Genomic DNA, 14,780 nt, shown 5'->3' on the forward strand with positions numbered 1-14,780 from the left:
AATACTCTTAATCACATTTTCTGTTTATTTCAGAGTTTAAACTTCTGAAATATTGTTAAGACAACACATTACTCTTTATAATGTATCAATGAGAGAATTGTTTTAAGAACTTTAAGAGAGACATAGTTTTGAAAATATTTTCACTGCTTAAAGTTATGGTATTCAGAATAATATAAGTTTATTTTAAAAATGTAACTGTTCAGATATGCCATCTGTACACATTACAAGTTTCTCAAGATCTGATTCTTAATCATCTTACTTCTTGTTTGATCTTGGCATGTACCTAAAGCATAGAGGTGAAGAAAAGGATCATGAAGGCTTCTTACTCTACAAAATGTTGAAATTGAACTGCCTTGATAAAACATATATTACTTTGCTGCTGATGCTTTATGAAGTCCAGGTGACCTGAATTTTTAAGAAACTTCAGCATTCCACCACCTTTCATTTAATATTATACTGTACAATATAATTTACACAGTGTTCTTGCTTCTACAGTATTAATATAATTTACACAGTGTTCTTGCTTCTACAGTATTAGATTTATTCTCAAAACTCAGTGAAGGTATTGGTATACTTATTTTTATAGAAAGATACAGAACTATTTGTATCCTTCCTTTTGCTGAAAAGAAATGGAAGTACATCACTATAAAAGTTTAGGGAGAGAAGGTGATGATGTCAGTAACCTAGGCAAAGGATGGATACCTGATAGGCAGAAGGAAAATGTAGTGTTCTTATCTTATTGGCATGTAAAGTAGAAGAGAAATTCATGGAATTACCTAGTTCCCAATATTTTATTAAAAGCACCATACCAGTTTATCAGGTGAATTAATATATTTTTATATTTTCATAATTCCATTACATTTAGTTATTGAAATTAAAGAAGAGTTCTCTCTGTGTCTCTAAATAAATATCTATATGTAGATAAATATTTTAGCATTTCCTTTCCCTGATGGCTCAGTTGGTAAAGAATCTGCCTGCAATACAGGAGACCCCGGTTCAAGTCCTGGGTTGGGAAGATCTGCTGGAGAAGGGATATGTTACCCACTCCAGTATTCTTGGGCTTCCCTTGTGGCTCAGTGATAAAGAATCTGTCTGCAATGTGGGAGACCTGGGTTCGATCCCTGGGTTGGGAAGATCCCCTGGAGAAGGGAAAGGCTACTCACTCCAGTATTCTGGCCTGGAGAATTCCATGGACTGTAATGTCTGTGGTGTTGCAAAGAATCAGACACGACTGAGCGACTTTCACTTTCACTTTCTTGTATTACAAAATGCTTCAGGTTCAGATTCATCATATATTTTCCCTGCCTTATTTCCGTGATTCTCCCTCTTGGAATCAATCAGTTTCCCAAGGGGCCCTAGTTCTTGATATTCAAAAGTGATATTTAGAAACCAATAATCTAATTGTCAGGTATACTTATTGCTACTGGGATGTCTCTGCTGCTTGTCCTCCTCAGTGGATAGATGTAGAAAATACATAACTCTTGCATACACGTCACATACGTCTATTCTGTATATTTTTGTGTGTGTGTATATATTAATAAAGAGACTCAGTTGATGTGTGTGGGTGTATTTTTTTTAATGAAAAGACTTAGTTGATAACTGTGAACCCAGTCTACAGTAAGCCTTCCCCATTTTCTTAATTTGTAACACTCTTCTGACTGTGAGAAATCTGGCTCTCATTATCTACACAGAATATTTATTTGTTCAACTCTAGTAAATAAATAGTTTCAGAATTTCTAACCCATACCCTGAGAGAAACAGATTTGCTACTAAATACAGTGTTTGTATACAGTTCTTTTTGTCTGTAGCATTACAGAATTCAGTCAAAATACTGCTTTCTGACATTACCTGGATCAGTTTCTAAGGAATTGTGTGATATACTTGTAATATAATTAATTCATCCTGGTCTGTATTCTGTCTGTCTTTCCTACATTCTAGTTGATTTTTTAAAGATTTACATACAGTAAAATTCACTCTCTGGCATTCAGTTCTGTGGGTTTTGACACGTTTGTGATGTCATTCATCCACCATAGCTCTGTGCAGAGCAGTTCTATTGCATCAACTATACCCTTATGCCACTTCTTTATAACCGTCCCCTCCACCCACTCCACAGTCCGTGGCTACCACTGTCTCTTTTCCCTTTCCATAGTTTTGCCTTTTTCAGATTAGAGCAACTTATTTTATTTTACCTCTTTTAGTGATGATGAAACAGAATCAAGAGGATTAAGTGGTTTATATTCTTGCATCCAAATTTGGATTGGTCCAAATACTTTTCTTTTTTAAGCAAACAAAACATTCACTTCTTAGTATAATTGGATTACATTGGTCTCTTTTCTTGAATTGCATGATAGCTAAAGAGAACACTGCTAAAACTAAGAATGTTGCTTTGTAGCTTGGAAAATAGGAAGTTACCATGCTGTTAATTCATACTTAATGACTTTGCTCACCCCTGGAAATCATGATCTATATTTGTATCTTCTCTTTTTTAGCAAGAGGTACGATACCGATCTGGAATTTATAGGATGGGTTTAGATGTAGGAGTTGAATGGGATGGCTGGAATCCGTCTCTGGAAAAAAGCTAGACTCACACCAGGAGGAGAGTATCTAGGGGCATAGAATGTTTGCTGAAGGAAAATATTTAAACAGCCAAAATAAATCTTGGAAATTCAGAAGAGTCCAATATGAATGTTCCCTGTATCAATTTCCAAAAATATAATACAAACTTTGAAGTAATTACTGGACTTAAGAGATTGGACTTTGTCCAGATATGATTGTGTATTTCCATGGGGAGGTTGGGTATTAGAACTACATAGTAGTGATTTCATAAAACAGTGGTTTTATAGAGAATGCTCACAAAAGAAGCTTCATTAATGACATTTTTGTCCTTGGAGACAGTCCAGTGTTTTATTTCCCTCCTCTCCCCCCTTTTTTTTTTCCCTGAAGGGAGGATGGACGGCTCTTATGTGGGCGTGTTATAAAGGCCGTACTGAAGTGGTCGAGCTGCTGCTTTCTCATGGTGCCAATCCAAGTGTTACTGGTCTGGTAAGCATTAACAAAAAGTTCGTCTGTAATAGACGTGGTAAGTTCTTTTAGGAAATACTTAATATTGGTTGTACTTTGGACTTCATATTGGATAAAATGATATAGATCTTACTAAAAATAATTCGGAATGCGATTTCAAAACACAAGGGAATTTTTTTATGAAGCCAAACTTTTTTTTCAATTTTTATCAACAAAAAAGCAACTTAAATGTTAGTTACAGCTATATAACATTTCAAAAGGAGATTTTGAAATCCTTATGTCATCTTTCCTGTGTTCTATGGGTATGCATTCTTAACCTAAGCTCTTTTAATGAAGAGAGACATTTACCAAATACTCATGCCAGTTTTCTGTACATTCTTACTGGTCATAATACATGCATTACTGCTTTGCATGAAGCTTGCTCTGACTGCAGATTAAGTAATCATTTTATTGATGGGGGGACTCCTTTCACAGTGCAAATGTATGTCAAATCATCATGTACACTTCAAATACCTTACAGTTTTATTTGTCAATTATGCCTTAATACAGCTGGGAAAAAATCAGTTTTATTCAGGTTGATAGAAGGATTATAAAAAAAGGTTTCACATTCTTCTTCTTAGTCTTACCTGTTGGCTAGATAATTACATTAAGTGTGTTGAATTTATAAAAATAAATATGTTCATAATATATATTTATTTAAGGTTGAGTACATCTCAGTTCTCAGTTACATATTATGAGATTTATGTGTGTTTTTAATGGTCTGTGACTTGACTTTTAAAAAAAATACTACCTTGTATTGCTCCCTGTGTTATTTACTCTTCTTAGCAACTGTGTGCTATAGATATCAACCTAAAAGACTTTTTCTTTCCCTCCCTCCCTGTCTACCTCCCCGCCTGTCTGACTGTCTCCCAGCAGTACAGTGTCTACCCAATCATTTGGGCAGCAGGCAGAGGCCATGCTGATATAGTGCAACTTTTACTGCAAAATGGTGCCAAGGTCAACTGCTCTGACAAGGTAGGTCAACAGGATCTTCCAGGTTCAGTTCATGTTGTGTCTACTCTGTGTGTCTGACTTAACAGGATTTTTATATGATCTCATGAGGCTGCACTGATGTATCTTATGTTTATATTTATTAATATATTTTATAAGGTCATACATCTCATAGATGGGTTCCATATAGGTATTGAAAGTGTTAGTCACTCAGTTGTGTCTGATTCTTTGTGACTCCATGGACTGTAGCCTGCCAGGCTCCTCTGTCCATGAGATTCTCCAGACAAGAATACTGGAGTGGGTTGTCATTTCCTTCTCCAGGGGATCTTCCTGACCCAGGGATCGAACCTGGGTCTCCTGCATTGCAGGCAGATTCTTTACTGTCTGAGCCACCAGGGAAGCCTAAATTGGTACTCAGTATCTTTCCGTTGTCTTTTATATTACAGTCATCATTCTCAGGAAAGTGGAGTTGATTTCCTAGCTTCATTATTTGAAATTTTCTGTTGTAGCTCTTCTTTCTATCTTGGGTCCTATCTACCTTCTCTGTATTGTTGCCAGATTATCTTTTTAAAAATTTATTTAATTAATTAATTTATGACTGTATTGGGTCTTTTTTTTTTTTTTTTTGATGTTTGATCTTATTTATTTGTTACTCTTAGAACATCTCATTTTTGACTGGACTCAGACTTAGAAGTAAAAGCTCTCAGAGGGGACAGCCTCCATCTCTTGGCAATCTGTTCCTGCCATTTTTCTTTGGCCTCCTTCATTCTCTTGGGCAAAAGTTTAGCATATTCTACAGCCTCTTCTTTATCTTTCTTAGTACACTGTTTCTTCAGAGCAATATGCCAGCATTTGTGCTGCAGAACTCGTGGAGTCACGAGACACTGAATCTTGGGTGCTTTAGTCCTAGGTTTCTTACCGTCTTTGTTTAGGGCCTTTCGCACAACATATTGGCGGACATCATCTTCTTTAGAGAGATTTAAAAGTTTGCAGATTCTGCTAGCTCTTTTGGGACCCAGGCCACGAGGCACTATAGTATCAGTGAGTCCAGGAATATCCTTCTCCCCTTTTTTCACGATGACCAAATTGAGAACACTCAGATTGGCATCCACAGTGCAACCCCGTACAGATTTGCACTTTCTCTCTCCAGTCCTCCTTGGTCTGTAACAGGAATGCCCCTTACTCAGTAGCAGGCGAACTCGGCCATGGGTCAAGACACCCTGCTTCATGGGGAAACCCTGCTTATCATTCCCGCCACTGATTCGGACCACATAACCCTTCCATTCTTCACCCAGAGCATCAGCAGCAACTTCTGTGGTCATACGCTTCTCGTAGAAGGTACAAAGTTTTCGTTCATTGTCCACTTCAATGAGCTTCTGGCAGCCAGTGGCTGGGAAAGAGATGTTCAGCTTCATTCTGAAGCAGCTGACAGCCTCCGCGGCGCCATGGAAAAGAGCTGTGCTGGGTCTTTACTGATGCTCATGAGCTTTCTCTAGTTGTGGCGAGCGGGGGCTACTCTATGTTGCGATGCGTGGACTTCTCATTGTGTTGGCTTCTCTTGTTGTAGAGCACGGACTGCTCCACAGCATGTGGTATCTTCCTGGACCAGGGATCGAACCCATGTCTCCTGCACTGGCAGGTGGATTCTTCACCACTAAGTCATCAGGGAAACCCCAGATGATCTTTAAAATTTAAGTTTTGTTCTTTCTCTCTCATACTTAAAATCCTAAGGATGTCAGTCCCTGTTATGATGCATAAAGATAGTCTTTGCCTCCCTTTCTCCTGTGGTCTCTACCACAGACTACCTTTGCTTGGCTGTCGATGATGCAGGTTCCTGAGTTTTTCACAGTGTGGAGTGGCCTCTCCTTCTCTTCTTCAACTTCTATTCATCCTTCACTCTCAGCTCATGTGCCATCAGTTCCAGAAAGCTCCCCAGGATTTTGTCCTATTCACTTTTTAAAATATCCTTAATACCCCAAATGGGGCTTCTCACATGGCAATAGTGGTAAAGAATCTGCGTGCTTGTATAGGAAACAAGAGATGCAGATTTGATCCCTAGGTTGGGGAGATCTCCTGGAGGAGGAGATTGCAACCTGCTTTAGTATTCTTGTCTGGAAAATTCTATGGACAGAAGGGCCTGGTGGGCTACAGTACATGGAGTCGGCAGAAGTTGAACATGACTGAGCACAGCCCACGTATTTGAGAAATGTTTAATTGTAATTTAATTTAATTCTTTCTTGCTTTTGGGGAGCTTTTCTAGCATCTTTGGTTTCAAAGCCCAGATTTTTCAATTTGACCCCAGTCTCTTCCCAGGCTCACTTCTTGCCATCGCTCTCCAAATACACTGTACTTTTGGATGCAGAAGATGGTCTACCATTCTGTGAACTTTTATGAATTTCTGTGAAGTGTGTGTCTTTGTTTATTCTTTTCCCTCTGTTAAGAATGTTACTACCTCCTCTGCCTGATGAACTCCTGTTTATTTTCTCAAGGCTCAGTTGGAATGTTATCTTCTCTGTTAAGTCTCCTTAACTTACCCAGTCAACGTGGATGCCTCTTCTTCTGTACTGTCAGTATTCACTGTCCATACCTCCAGTAGCACACAGAAGTTCTCTTAGTCAAGGCTGTTATAAAAAGTAGGCATTCATTAAGCATTCATGTCAGTCTAAGTCTCCAGTGTAGTCAAATGTCACTGCAAGTGTTCCTGTGTCTCTTCATTGCCACATGAATCCCCCCAAAGGTAAAGCATTGCTTTTATGCATGATTTACATTCTCTGATGGCTTTTGAGTCATGTTGCAGCAGAACGTGCTTTTGAGTGCCGTTTCTCAGCTGACGTTTATTTTATCAGACATAGAGGTGAATCTAGGGTGGTGGTGAAGAGCACAGGCTGAAGCCAGGCTTGTTGGGTTCATGGATTTTGCTCCACCTCTTAGTAGCTTTGTGACATCGAGCCTGTAATTAGCTTCTCGGGGTCTTGTTTGCTCATCTGTTTAAAATGTGATATTGTGATTTGTACTTACTCTTGTGATGAGGATTACACGAGTTAACCTATGTCAACTAGTTAGAACCATATTTGGCACTTAGCTGTTACTATTTTTGACTATAGTCAAATTGTTTGACTTCATATGTCACAAGATATGGGAAGCAAAGAAAGTGTGTTGGAAATTAAAGGCTGTATGACTTTATGATGAAAAATTGTCAATTATTATAAAACTTTAAGTTGGGTAAAACACATTTCATGCAGTGGTTAACCATCTATTTGGGAGAAATAAAATAAGAAAAATATGATTCACCTAGGCTTAAAATTATGATTGGTGTAAACTGTAATCTAAAATACTCAGTGTGATTTTTATCAAAATTCATGTTGAGAGCTTAGTTTCTTTTAATATATCTTCAATAATAATTTTAAATTTGTTATTTCTTTTAATAGTATGGAACCACCCCTTTGGTTTGGGCTGCACGAAAAGGTCATTTGGAATGTGTAAAACATTTATTGGCCATGGGAGCTGATGTTGATCAAGAAGGAGCTGTAAGTATCTTTTCTACTTAACTGCTGATAGTAGAGAGATATTTTTAGTTTTGAGAGAGAGAATATTTTTTTCCTTAGCATATGTCTAGAAAATTTTCCCTACAGTATCTAAATAATACTTAGAAAAACAAACATTTTTGATATTTTAAGCTGTAACTTGTTTTCCTTCTCTGATAGATTTTAAAATATCAGAAATCAGTGGTCAAAACCTAGACAGCTTAAGAATTGGTTCAGTATATCTTAGCGACTAAGAGTTATGGATTCATTATTGAGTCCCTGCTTGTACCTGGCCTCTGCCAAATGTGCTGGGGGTACTAGAGGAGACTATCACATCACTTTTCTCTTGAACTTCTATGAGTATAGTTAAAGGAGATGATGTTTATGCACAAGAAACAATACAGTCTTCTATTAACATAATTATTAGATTATGTGAGGTGGATCATAAGGGATTCTGAGAAGAGTTGCTAGCAAACCTGTGGCTGCAGTGTAACAAGAGTGGGCTCTAAGTCATACTTGACTTCTTGGCATAATACCAGCCAGCTCCTCCTATTTTCCATGGTGGCAAAGCTGCTAATTGCCGACCCTCAAGGGGCGTGGAATATGTTAGTGCTGTGTGGAGACAGAGCATGATTCTTACCCGACCCTGGAAGCCATACTGTTCACCTGCCTCTTTTCTGGCCAGTTTATCAAGTGGATAAGTGGCCTGTCTCTATGTTGACTGCTGAAGAGTCTGAAAAGGCTATGTTATTTAATATTGAGAGTTATGGCTTAGTTCCAGGGGCTGATATAACAACCAAAATATTTCTATAAGGAAATTGCATGCTATCTCAAACTAGATAAAAGTCTCAAGAATAAATTTTAATATTTGTTTTGCAGTGAGTCAGATTGTTGTATTAGGTGATTTATTGTTAATAAATTAAATGTGAAGTTTTTAAAAGAACAACTAAAAATAAGACAGTTTTGAAAATGTGGTTTCTGGGTCACTATAAGAAAGAAGAATATGTTATACTGTTATTGAAATATTCTGTACTTTTTAATTCATTGTTTCACTTAGGTTTTTCGTATAGATTTTATTATAGATTGTTACTTGTTTGAAGTCTGTTAACCTGACTTTGGATTACTTCATTTAGAATGTGTTTAATTTTGAATCATCCTGTCAGCTATTTTACCATTCAATACTTTTGTGAGAGGATTTGTTCATTGTAAATGAGTCCAAATTTAGGTTATCATTTAAAGATTTTAATGTCAGTCCTCCCGACTGAAGAGGACTAACACATCTTCAAGAATGGAAAATATGCTTCCTGACCACTTTTGGTATGATCACTTCTGATTATTTACGTTGGCATTTTATTATCAGAAATAATTATTAATTACAGGTCACCTATTTGAAAACATCAGTTTTTGACTAGGGCATAAATTAAGTTGTCTGAAATGACTAATTTATTGGACTTTTTTGTTTGTTCTTTAGAATTCAATGACCGCACTTATTGTGGCAGTAAAAGGAGGCTACACACAGTCAGTGAAAGAAATTTTGAAGCGAAATCCAAATGTAAATTTAACAGATAAGGATGGAAATACAGCCTTGATGATTGCATCGAAGGAGGGACATACAGAAATTGTACAGGATCTCCTTGACGCTGGGACATATGTGAACATACCTGATAGGGTAGGTTGTCTATTTAGAACTTGTCTTCCAGTGGTGATGTTGATGGAAGGTACCTTAACTTCTCAACACCTTTCAAGATTCTTTCTGCATAACATATTTAAGATGTTTTATTTCTACCTTTAAAACTAATAAGTTAAAACATATTTAATCTTTGTGAAGGGTGTTCTTTTCAGTTTTTTTTTTCTTTTCAGTTTTTAAAAAATAATATTGTTATTGATAATGTGATCTTAAAATCATCCTTACTGTAGGTCTTGTTCATAGTTGGTGTTCATTGTTCTAAGACTTCAGGTCCCACCCTTAAACTTAATAGAGTTTTCAAGTTTGTATCTCTTGCTCTGACCTCTTCTCAGAAGTATACACTTGCATGTCCATTTCCACTTAAACTCTCCACGTGAGTGTCTAATGGTCCTCTTAATTTTCAGCAAAACAGATATTTTGTTTGTTTGATCCCAAACCTGCTTTCCCCTCAGACTTCTCCATCTCAGATGGTTCCACCATCTACCCTGTGTTAAAGACCCATACTGTACACATGACACTGTACACTGTCTTGAATTCCCAGTGACCAAAGTCACTCCCCAGTCACTTTCTGTTGCATCACTGTCTTTTATTTGCATTACATTTGTCTTGTTTTTTATTTTTGTTTATTGTATGTTGTCTGTGAGTCTCCTCTAGACTATATATTCTCCCAGAGCTGGGACCTTGTCTAATTTATTTCCTAGAGCCTAGAATAGTGCATGGTGCACAGTAAGCAATGGAATATATAGAACCTTGTGTTAATATCCTAGTTTGAACCCACATTAATGCTAATATTCTCAAAGTGTTTCTGCCATGGGTTTATACTTTTAATGTAGTAGTTAAGATGTTACATCGTGGCTCAGTTTTCAAGGGCCTGCATCTTGAATTGTAGCCCACTGGGGCCCACTTAGGATTGAGATGAACCATAGCTCATGGAATGATCCAACTCAAACCCGTATAACTGATTTGTAATTTAGCAGTTAAAAAAAAAGGCCATTTACAGTATTTGAAGTAGGGAAAGATATAATTAATAATGATTATTTCTTGCTGAATATAATTTCAGGGCAGAGCTATCCTTATGAGGTAATGAACTTCATCTAAACCTTATATTGAGGAATGAGTCAGTCCTGGGCACTCTTGGCCTGTAATGCCAAGTAGAATATAGATTCTGTTCTGGGAACCAACCTTCTCCCTTAATTAAATGTGGTTATAAACCCACAGATGGCTCTAGCTTTGCAGCTTCCTTTAGAGTCAGTGGCTTTTGTCAGATAGCATGATTCCAAGGGATTTGTGTTATGTAATTTCCAAAGATTCATCTGGTTCATTGACAGTCATGGCGTCATTTTATTTAATTTACATTTGTAATGAGAGGGTGCCTTCAAAATAGAATGGCTTATTGTTGTGGGTGACTTACCTTTCTAAAGTTTTGTCCTGAAATTTCAGATATAAATGTCCTCATTTTGATGTATAGTCTTCTCTCCCTTATTCTACAGGCTATTAATATCAGGTATTAATACTAGTTACCTAAAAACTTTGTTGTTTACAGAAAGTATCTGAGATACTTTTTTTCCCAAGACATTTCCAAAAAAATTTTATTGTATTAATATATGATTAATCTTAACTTAAAAACAGTATATTTTGTTTTCCTCATCAATTATCTATGGTTGGTTTTTTTTTTTTGTCTTTTTAGAGTGGAGATACTGTCTTAATTGGTGCTGTCAGAGGTGGTCATGTGGAAATTGTTCGAGCACTTCTCCAAAAATATGCTGATATCGACATTAGAGGACAGGTGTGTGTGATTACAGACTGTTATCTATGACTGTAATTGGTCGTATATGTTGGTTGATCATAATGTCATTCTTTGAGTTTTCCTATGAAGTTAAACTTATAAACACTAATATATTTAATGGATGCCTGTATTACTAAGTTTCACTGCCATTATTTTGAAATTTCTGTATTAATGTCAAGTTAGATAGAATTGAACCATAAAGAAGCTCATGTTTTTCAAGTACACCTCCCTTATTAATGTCTAAATATATTCAATCCTGAAATTAGTAGTTTATAATACTGAGAAATGGCAGCACTTTGAGTGTGTGTGACTTGTTTTCTTTAGTGTTCTCCCTCTGTTTGTCTTCTTCATCCGTGTATTGTTCTTCTATTCCTGTGTTTTTTTTTAGTCTTTCATCTCCTTTCCCCCATTTGCTTGCCTTTCTCAGGACCACTTGGTAGTGCCTATGGACTTTGTTTAAGGCAGTCACAGCTCACAGAGCTATAAAGGTTATTCATTTTAGGTAAAAGCACTCCTGAAGTTGTAAATTTATTCAGTATGTCAGAAGCTTTAGATTAAAAAAGAAAAATCTGTTCTTTACAACCCATTTTGCTATTGGACAGTCTGTATTTCTGCTCAGTTTTTTCCTTGTATACAAATCCATTTTTGAATCAAACTAATAAACATTATGCCAAATGCCATGAGAGTCTTTTAACATGGATCTCTTGCCTGTACGAAACATGTATTTTAATTCGGAAGGTTTTAGTTCATTTAGTTTATACTTAAACTTACGTTTTTATCTGAACATAAAAAGTGATGCCCACTTTTGATATCAGATAGTGTATGGTTGTGGAGAAGGCAATGGCAGCAGCAGCAGTGTATGGTTGATTGCCTAGTGAAGATTCAAATATAAGAGTCTGGAGGTGGTGAAAGAGGGCATTAAGGAGAACTTTTGAGGGAAGGTAGAATTTGAACTAGTTTGAAAAATCGGTCGAGTTTGGATAAAGAAAGGCTGAGTAATTCAGGCAGGAATAGTAGAATAATGGGAAGAGAAAGTTCAGGAAAGTGGGAATGTGAAAGACTGTAGTCCTTAGCTAGTGAATAAATTAGGTTGTTAAGGAGGGTGGGATGGGAGATAGTAAAGTACAAAGGGATGTAGGACCAGAGAGGTTAGAGTGTCAAACTCGGAAGGTTCAGAAGCTAGTGTGCGGTTTTGAGAAGGGAACTGTGTTGAGAAAATCTTGGTGTAGCAAACAGTGTGATAGTGGCCAAAAAAAATCATATTTTCACTGAAAGTAGGTGCCTTGATCACCTATTTTGACTTTTATCTAACTCCTTTGTGTCTGTCAATTCTGTTTTCCAACATTTTAATCAGTTTTTGTTTTTCTTCTTTAGCTCTGCTTTCAAAATCCATTTGAATCTATTTTTGGTGTTTGAACTAGAGAGGATTTTAAAGGATCTGATGAAAATCAGTTTATGGGTATGGGTGGAGATTAAGAAAGCTGAGAATGACAGAAACAATTCAGCTTATGTTTGTGTAGTACATTCTCTTGCATTATCTTTTGAAAAGATTGGGCAGATGAAAAGCCACAAGCCAAGGTCAGAATATTTACGTGAGTTCTCAAAGGACACAGCTCAAGTCCTGAAGACCTCCAACTCAGTGTGGGGTGGGTCCTGAAACCTAATTGCATTCCAGAAGCGTAGTTGACCCTATCAGCTATGTGGGGTTGCTGCTTCCTAATCAAGAAGTGTTAAGTTTTCCTACACTTCTTTTGTAAAGAATTTCCCACAAGTAAATGCAAGGTACAATAAGGATTAATATTATTCTTTTTCTTTTTTTTTTTTTACATCTGCATGTTCAATTACATAGGTTCTTAGAATTTTGAAAAGTAGATGATTTGGCCACTGTACTGTTTTTCTTTTTATTTATTTATTTATTTATTTTATTTTTTAACTTTACAATATTGTATTGGTTCTATTATGCTGCTGCTTGGTAAAATATATTAATGCTTTCTGACAGAAATGTTAATACTGATGAATTTTTAATATTCTGTCTTATATGAAGTGCTTGTTGATTTTTTAAATTAATACAGGACAATAAAACTGCTTTGTATTGGGCTGTTGAGAAAGGAAATGCAACAATGGTGAGAGACATCTTACAGTGCAATCCTGACACTGAAATATGCACGAAGGTATAAACGACATTTCCATCCTTTTAGCAATACCTAATGCTGAATGTTTGTAGTGCTTTTATTTTTTTTTTAAGTTTTACAACTGTTTGATATTAGAATGACAGGGATTTTACTGGTAGTGTTCTGTATTAAGTTGAGGAATAGCTTTATATCCTTTTAGGAGTTGTGTATTCACAGCAGAGTACACTGTGGAATTTGTTATTTTAATTAGATACTTTCAGAAAGTACAGTATCAGCTGTTCATAAACTGTGGCCAGATCATTTCCCCAGAATTATTTTATGATCCTGTTGTTTGGAATGCCGAACATGTTTCTTTTTAAAAGATCAGTTTGTGTGGTTATTGGTTCCTCAAACCAACCACTTTAGTCTGTTTTACTCCATGTGAAAAGTATAAAACTGTGTAAGACCTCAGTGATTATATTTGGCCTTCTGTGTAGTAGTTGTTCTTGAGGAAAGTATATTTGAAATTCTGAAATGAAATGGCAGGAGTTCTTCCTGAATAAAACAGACTTATGGAAGCACCCATAATACAGCCCTGGTTCATCTACCAGAGATTTGGAGCAGTGTTATCTGAACCAGTGATGGTGGCTGCAGTGCCCTGGGATACCTTCTGGTTTGCAGGCTGTGGCTCCTTGGAATCTTTTTTCTTTTGGAACTGTGTGTCAGCTGCTCTGACCACATGTGGCTTCTGACCACATTTTGCTTTTTCCTAATTCAGTGCTAAACTGTGGTCTCTTCTTCTTTCTCTTAATTTGGTTTTGAATGCAATTAGATCATTCTTTAATAAGCAAGTAGTGGGTACATCCCTTGCTTGGCTGAGTAACATACAAGTACTTTGATACAAGTGGTTGGTTATGGAAGGAAAAGCACTTTCTTGTTAGTTTTTGCAACTGTGTTTTCTTGAGAACATTTTCAGTATAGACTGGGTGAATATTTGACTTCTTGACATGTGTTTATATGACTTTAAAGATTAAAGGTATTAATCTGGCAAACCTTTTTATCTGTACCGACAGGATGGCGAAACACCCCTTATAAAGGCTACCAAGATGAGAAACATAGAAGTGGTAGAGCTGCTGCTGGATAAAGGAGCCAAAGTGTCTGCTGTCGATAAGGTAGTAATAAAATATTCGTGCAGAGAGCATAGGGCAGTTGGTAAGACCAACCTGTATACCTGGTGGACTTAGGGGAGTCTCATGTTATTTTGTGGAAGGAGAGACTACTGACTGGGTATATCTGAGTGGGATTTGGATCCTGTGAGATCTTGGCTGTTCTGAGAGGTGCTGAGGAGTGGGCAGGCTCAGTTAAAGAAGTTGCTTCCTGTGTTCCCTCTGTGGCTCAGATCAGTTACGGGGAGCTGAGCTGCATTGAGCACCATGCAAGGATGATGTCATCAGGGTGGATCTTATTGCAGAGAAACAAGAGGAAAGAATCAAGATAAGCCACAGGAAGAACGTGGCACATCATTTAATGTTCTAGAGAGACCAGAGTGGGCAGGAACTGAGAATTCCATTTGTTAGCTTTTGGATCATTGTCTTTAAAAGATGTTTGTAAAGTAAAAGATGGAGAATACTTTGCAGACTAAATTTCTTTTTTACATGATA

General features: G+C 36.8%; 2 protein-coding genes across 15 annotated transcripts in view; one reads left to right on the forward strand and one right to left on the reverse strand.

Annotated features, from left to right (window-relative positions):
• KIDINS220 (kinase D interacting substrate 220) overlaps positions 1–14,780 on the forward strand; it is a 96,062-nt gene that overhangs the window by 16,438 nt on the left and 64,844 nt on the right. For 11 of the 14 annotated variants that reach the window (XM_061433372.1, XM_061433371.1, XM_061433370.1 and 8 more), the window contains 7 exons: positions 2,944–3,042; positions 3,934–4,035; positions 7,440–7,538; positions 9,007–9,204; positions 10,910–11,008; positions 13,081–13,179; positions 14,193–14,291. In XM_061433372.1, coding sequence (XP_061289356.1) covers positions 2,944–3,042; positions 3,934–4,035; positions 7,440–7,538; positions 9,007–9,204; positions 10,910–11,008; positions 13,081–13,179; positions 14,193–14,291 — 795 coding nt within the window. The remainder of the gene's footprint in view (positions 1–2,943; positions 3,043–3,933; positions 4,036–7,439; positions 7,539–9,006; positions 9,205–10,909; positions 11,009–13,080; positions 13,180–14,192; positions 14,292–14,780) is intronic. The other 3 variants (XM_061433363.1, XM_061433366.1, XM_061433369.1) reach the window with 1 other exon arrangement.
• Positions 4,619–5,483, reverse strand: LOC133257472 (small ribosomal subunit protein eS6-like). Its single transcript, XM_061433375.1, has one exon. It carries the CDS (start codon positions 5,424–5,426, stop codon positions 4,677–4,679), a length of 750 nt encoding a protein of 249 aa, XP_061289359.1. The 5' UTR covers positions 5,427–5,483; the 3' UTR covers positions 4,619–4,676.

The sequence above is a fragment of the Bos javanicus genome, chromosome 11 (assembly GCF_032452875.1).
Source record: "Bos javanicus breed banteng chromosome 11, ARS-OSU_banteng_1.0, whole genome shotgun sequence".
In the NCBI taxonomy this organism is placed as follows: domain Eukaryota; kingdom Metazoa; phylum Chordata; class Mammalia; order Artiodactyla; family Bovidae; genus Bos; species Bos javanicus.

Bases quoted from the DNA above. Each gene is read 5' to 3' on its own strand.
- LOC133257472 (XM_061433375.1), bottom strand. From the start codon at position 5,426: ATGAAGCTGAACATCTCTTTCCCAGCCACTGGCTGCCAGAAGCTCATT.